Source organism: Morone saxatilis, unplaced genomic scaffold (genome assembly GCF_004916995.1).
Source record: "Morone saxatilis isolate NCDOM2014 unplaced genomic scaffold, NCSU_SB_2.0 Contig20, whole genome shotgun sequence".
Taxonomy (NCBI): Eukaryota; Metazoa; Chordata; class Actinopteri; family Moronidae; genus Morone; species Morone saxatilis.
Genome location: NW_023339763.1, coordinates 3231437 through 3237961, shown reverse-complemented (window position 1 = coordinate 3237961; position 6525 = coordinate 3231437). Strand labels below are relative to the sequence as shown.

The following is a 6525-nucleotide window of genomic DNA, read 5'->3' as shown; positions in this document are numbered from 1 at the left end:
TAATACAACCCCAAAATCCAAGCTCTCTGCTATGCAACTGAGGGAAGCGCACGCACTGGCCGTGCACAGGCCCTGTGTGTTGTGGTGTGGTGGTGTGGTGGTGTGTGTGGTGTTTGGGTGTGGTGTGTGGTTGTGTGTTGTGTTGTGTTGTGATGTGTGTGTGTGTGTGTGGTATGTGTGGTGTGTAATGTGTGTGTGTATTGTTGGTTGTATGTGTGTGTGTTATGTGTGTGTGTATGTGTGTGTGTGTAACTAGCGAGGGAGTGTATGCCACGCTGTGTAAATAGGTTGCATCAGTTATGGGGTTGAATGATGCGCCTTAAGACCGGCAGGAACACCTGGTGACGGCTGTTGACTATGATGCTATTTGCTGCCAGAAGGTAAGATACAGAATAGTATACTGGAAGGGAAGATGAAGCACTTGAACTGGTTGGAGTAAACTTTGATCTTCCATGGAGGGGGAAACGCAGGGCCAGAGTTTCAACTTTGGCCACCATCAAGGAGAGCGGGAAGTACACGGTTTCATCCGCTCCAACACGCAGAGGACATCCGCGATCTGGTCGGTCGCCGTTTCTCGAGGGTCTGGACGAGAAGTCCAGGTATGCGGTGGCGACTGCTGGCTGGGTCCCAACCCTGGTAAGAGACGTGTTGGTTAAAAAAGAAAGATAGACGCTGGTTGGTAAACGCTCCTGGTTTATCTCTCTTTTTCTGAAAGATGATGGATCATATATGGTTATATCTTCGTTCTCGCGAGGGTGGGGGCAGACTCCACCCTTCCTCAGCTTCTCCAAGGGGGTGATCTGTCATCCTGGACGAGCTACCGACGGCGAGGCACGTGATTGAACTTCTGGCTGGGCGTCACGGCGTTCAGGACGGACAGGACCAACAGAGGGGCGACTTCCGCCGAGCTGCCGTCTACCGTGTGCTGCCCACCATCACCAGGACCGCAGTGACGACTTAGGGTGACAGTTGAGCCGGGGGCAGGATAAATCCTGCGTTATTTTAACACATTTTGTCATATTGGTTTGTGAGCTTGAGCCACGATTTTACAGGGCTCGAATCAGCATATATAATAGGATATTGATGCCATTAATTTAACAATTGCGGTTGGACTGCTAGGCTATAAAACAGAGGTGATCTGCCTCTCTGGTCACTCTCTCAAGCCGTCAAAACACATGTAAATAAAATAAATCGCAAATCCCCTTGGTTACGACTCATATCATGGGAAGGTCTGAATGTGGATTCAGGCAAAACTCGCAGCTGATTCTCCTCTAGACGGGTTTTAAAGCCAACCTAAAAGTTTTGTTTTTATTTAACATTAGTTTATTTTAGTCACGTTTGCCGAGCTTCCCCAAAAGTTATAGCGTAACTTAGCAGGGAGATGAAGAAATGTTCCGTTAGTTTTTGATAACATGTTGGTCTCTCCTCTTCTCCCTTCTCATGCTCTGGTAACTATGGGATTCCGATCAGGAGGCGAGGAGATCCCATCAGTTTGGGTCCAGATTACCCGTGTTCTGACAACATTTGTCTATTAAAAAGCCGGTTACTCGTCTTGTTGTAGTGTACCACGACTGTCCTGTGTGTGTGTGAATTTCTCCGGATTTATTGTATATGATATGCGTCCTGAGTGTGTCCCCATTCAAACCCGCCTCCGCCGCTCCCTCGGTCCTGTTGGTGTTTTCCAGGGGCCTCCCCTAAAGCCACTTCTGATGCGAGGGGGAGGGTGGAGATCTCTATGATGGGTCCCGGTCGTTGGATAAGCAGCTGTGCGCTTCCCTCCTTCCCTCTAATAAGTATTAGATTGATGTTCTGGGGTATTGCTACCTAATGTGGGGTGTCGTCAAATTATGTCTCTCGTTATTGTTAATCTGTTTTATTATATTCGGTTCTGACTGTATGATTCTCAAGTGTATGCTGTTGTTCTGATTGGTAATGCCCAGATTAATCCGTTTATCGTTGGGAGTGACGCTGGCATTTTGTGTTGGTGTGATCATGGTAATGTCAATGGTATGTTAAAAAAATGGTTAAGTCGTGATTAGAAGAGATAATTATGTGTTGTGTATTTCGATTAAGGAATCCCCTCAACCTTTTAAGTTGAGACGATTGAGGAAGCTGATACTATAGCTTGGAGTATGGTTTATTTTGCGTTATGCAACTTATCTGTGTAGTTTGCTAAATAATAAAAGTTGTGGTTCTTATGGTTTTGGCTAGTAAAATGTAGTTTCGCGTAGCCTGGCCCCCCTGCGTGCTGGGTGATTGTGTTGTGTTGAGGGGTTGGGGCGATTGCCAGTTGGACCCGGTCCACAAATCAAGTCCGTTAAACCGTGTATTGAACAAAAGTATGGCATTGGCGCATCTATCGCGTGGCAAACGGCGTGGCGGTTCAGTCAACGAGGCCTCACCGATCAGATCTGCGTTGATCAGGGGGCGCTTGAAGGGCCGAGCCGCCTCAAAGCGAGATTTTTCTGTCTGATTCTCAAACAGTCACTGATAATGCACATCAAGTACGGTCTGAAACACAACACACACAGAGACACGACAACACAGCGCGACACACACACTTTCAAGGATTTTGTCGACAAGGCATGGGGTGCGGAGAAATAATCCTCTTTTTTTTTAATTGGCGTGATTTTAGCCATTGGCTTTAAGATTGTACTTTTGAAGAACGCTGGGTGTTGGCGTATTGTCTGGTTTGATAAACACGTAACTGTTGATAAATCAAGAACAAGAAATCCGTAGTCGCCACTTGATAAAGTAGTCAGCTCAGAGGGGCAGGTGTGTACCCGGGTGAACCTGAACGGAGCGCTTTTGCTGCACCCGGTGACCATAAGAAAAAACCTCAGATAATTGAACGACTGCAGGAGCACGCTGTCCAGGTCATAATGTATGTAGCTATGTTTAACTTTTGTGCTTCACTTTGTGTGCATTTTTTATTGCAAGCGACATGTTTGCGTATTGTATATATTAATAAGAATGGATCTCAATTTTCCTTCTCGCTGCCAACTTCAATGCAGAAAGCAGGCTCCGATTTTTTATTTTTGCAAGGTATCAAACGTGGAGCAGCAGGGGGAAGGCGGAGAAATGCAGGTCATGGATGTATTATGAAGTATCAGACAAAGATCAAGTTTTTCTTCAACTCTCAGCACAGAAATGGGTTCATAATGAAGATTTTAGAGAGTTGAGAGTTTGTGAGGTTTTAGAAGTATTTTCCTTCTTTTACTTTTCTATATTATCACATCTAGAACATAATCTACTGAAATGTTCATTGTAATACAGAGATTAATGTGTCTGACTGTATCTGGGATGAAACATCAGTCCTGAGTGATGTTTGCTTTCTTTATTAAATACCTGCAGCATCAAACAGCAGCAGAAACCATGAGTCCGTCTTTAAACTGAGAACAAAGCAGCAGTAGCTTCATTAACACGCCGACCAGGAGGGATAATATCAGTAAATTCGAATAAAATACAGACGTGGGTGGAAATTTCTGATTCACTTTACGTCCCCTGGTAATACTCGCCCTGTGCACATTGGGCATTTTGGTGTTACCGTACCTGCTACTGGACACAGCCGTGATCTCTGGGAAGGAGAGCTCCAGAAGGACCTGCTCCTGTTCGTCCACAAAGTAAACACCGGTCCAGTTCACCGCCACGATCACGTCATTCTTGGGCAGACTAGGTCCTGCAGATGGATAAGAGTCATATCCATTAAGACACCTACAGCAGTAAGACGTTGTTTAATGTAAAATACAGAATGTTTTTCTGCTCTCGTGCTTCCAACCTGAGAATTTGAAGGCCTCGTAGAAGCGCGAGAAGAGTAAAGGCCACTTTAAACGAGCAAAATCCACCACGTCCTCCTTCACCTTCTGTGTGTTCAGCCTCCTTTTAGTGTGTAATCCCTGCAAAGGTCAGTTGTAAGTTAAGTTACTGTCGCACAGAAAGCAGCAGCAGAGGAAGCGTCAGCTGTGGCGAGTACTGCACCTTTTTATGGGCGCTGACGATGAGCTGAACCCATTTCTCTGCAGTCTTCGTTGAGGTGATTTCTCTATCGGGGATGTATGACGGGATGAGGCTGAGGAGGCGATCTTGGAGGATCTCGCTGCCGTAATCCACGTAGTACTGCTGAGAGGCCAGCTCCGCCAGGTCCTCCTCCTTCAGGACAGACAGACAGACAGAGGACGGGGAAATGATCGTAAGGAAACACAACCAACATCTCAGATAGTGATTTTCTTTACAGACTGTTGGAGAGCATTTCATAACAAAAGTGGACAAAATAAACCAATTATTCAGTTCACCTGAGACACTAATTAATCTGTTCCTGTTAAGCCTGTTACAGTAATTAAATTACTGATTTATTGTACAAATGGTATGGACATGACCTCATTATTTTTATTATTTAATTATGATTTTCCAAAAACTGTAACAAGTATATGATCTAATATGTGGACCACTGGAATAAAATACAAATATAACATCAATATCAAACACATGGAAATGCTATAAACGCTAAAAAAAACAACAACAAACAGTAGAGACGTAACATGTTTGAATGGAAATAAAATTAATTAAAATAAATTGTATAAGCTTGAAAAAGGAAGGTGTAACATATAATAAATAGTATTAAATTGTCTCCTTTTACTCCTCCACTATAAGCTCAAATATAAACTCATATTTTGCATTATTATACTGTTTTATTAGGATTATATCAGTGGCACAAAATAGCCTTCAAAAGAGAATAAATATAGTTTTCCACAATTATTTCTGGGACAATAAATCGTCCAACAAAAGGCAGAGTTCCAGTTCCTCCTAATTTGGATTTACAGTTTTATCCAACATGTCAATTAAAACAGTCTTTAACAGTCATCAATTTACTAATTAAAACAAAGCTGTAAAGTACGACTGCTGCACAGTTTCAATAACAAGCCTCTATATATTTTATAATTGTGGCTCGTTGACAATAATTCTTACTGATTAATTCAAACTGAGTTTGTCCTCTTAAACCACATCACCCTCGTGTCATAATGTGGATGTTTTCTTTAATCTAACAGCAACAAATATCAGATTTTATTATGCAACAGGAGTTAAACTAAGAATAAAGAAGCACCTCATCCTTTCAATTTACGCTGGTGTCGGTGACCTCGTAGCTCCCACTCGAAGACAAACACAGACTGAGTTAAAGCAAACAGCATCCTATTGGGTAACGGCATCATTCAGTAATCAGGGCATCATCTGTGTCACCTGTTGTTGTTTCTCTGTAGTGAAACTGTTGATTTCAAGGTACTGAAACATCACATGGGGCTGAGAGTAGAGCAACACTTTAGGTGTTTTTTCTTACAACGTTTTAACTTTGATTATTTAGATTTGATAGAATATGTTTGGAAATGATGCTGGAGTTTGTTTTGTTGTTTGTTCTCTTGGATGATTTGTGTTCATTTAACCACCAAATGGCTCTGTGATGTTTAAAGTACAGAGCGTAACAATACAGATGATTACTGAATGATACAAATACCCGATATGAAGAATTGTGTGATGTTTGAAATTGTATATAAAAGTGTTTTTTAAGTTTTGTTTGGCCTCTGATGAAGGTGAAATAACTGTTTATATCTATTTATTTGATGTCATTCATTGTCTTGACGTTCTGTGCGTGTATGTCCTTTGGCCTTATTCTCATTTTTCATGGATGCATTTTCTCACATTGTTAAGAAATGTGCCTTATAAATAAAGTTTATTATTATTAAATCTGTGAAAAGAACAAAGTCTGTGTCCCCTTCCTCTAAGAACTTAACGACTGAAAACAAAAATATGTTTTAAGAAAGTGTTTGTTTGTAGTTTCAAACCTTTTTAGGAAGCCTTCAGTTTCTGTATCACTGTTGGAAGGAACTGTTCACCTTTTATTGGGAACTTTGTTTGGAGGCATTATTGATCTCTAACTCGAGAGTGTGATTTACACACCAATGCCTTAATCTTAGTCTTAATCTACAGCTGGCTCTTAATGTGTATCACTGAACAAGGGGGAGCACAATCAATAAACTACAAAACAAAGCCGCTCACCCTCTCGCAGCGGTACTCTCCGAATTTCACCCCTCGGACGATCTGCTGGTAGATGAGGTTGGTGGCGACGTAGTCCTCGGCTGGGTTGTGCCAGGGGTTGAAGATCTCCTTCCTGAAGAACAACCTCCAGGGGGCGTTCCTCTCCTGGGCGCCCTGTTCCTTCGCGTACTGCTCGCACTGGGAGACGGCGTCCATGACGTGGTCGCTCCCACTGCCCAGCGACGACACCTGAGGAGGAGAAACAATGTCAGCAGCAACATTTAGTTTATTTCAGGAAGTGAAGGAAGTTTTTAGAGACTCTTTTGACAGGGGTGAAGTTTGTGTCTTAACATTCCAGTTATTCCCAATTTATGGAATTCCAAATGTTTATGGACCCAAGTGTGCAGAAATATTCAAATACACAAGGCGAAAATAACACATGCACAAGGTTTTTGCCCCAAAACTGCATGTGATCAGTATAAAGTGGGCATGTCTGCA

The 6525-nt window shown here is 42.6% G+C and overlaps 1 protein-coding gene across 1 annotated transcript in view; it reads right to left on the bottom strand.

Annotated features, from left to right (window-relative positions):
• Positions 1 to 6525, bottom strand: part of myo7ab (myosin VIIAb) — a 44865-nt gene that overhangs the window by 8146 nt on the left and 30194 nt on the right. Inside the window, exons 29-34 of the mRNA XM_035666787.1 lie at positions 6049 to 6276; positions 3979 to 4149; positions 3779 to 3896; positions 3553 to 3679; positions 822 to 992; positions 442 to 633 (exon numbers count right to left, since the gene is read on the bottom strand). Coding sequence (XP_035522680.1) covers positions 442 to 633; positions 822 to 992; positions 3553 to 3679; positions 3779 to 3896; positions 3979 to 4149; positions 6049 to 6276 — 1007 coding nt within the window. The remainder of the gene's footprint in view (positions 1 to 441; positions 634 to 821; positions 993 to 3552; positions 3680 to 3778; positions 3897 to 3978; positions 4150 to 6048; positions 6277 to 6525) is intronic.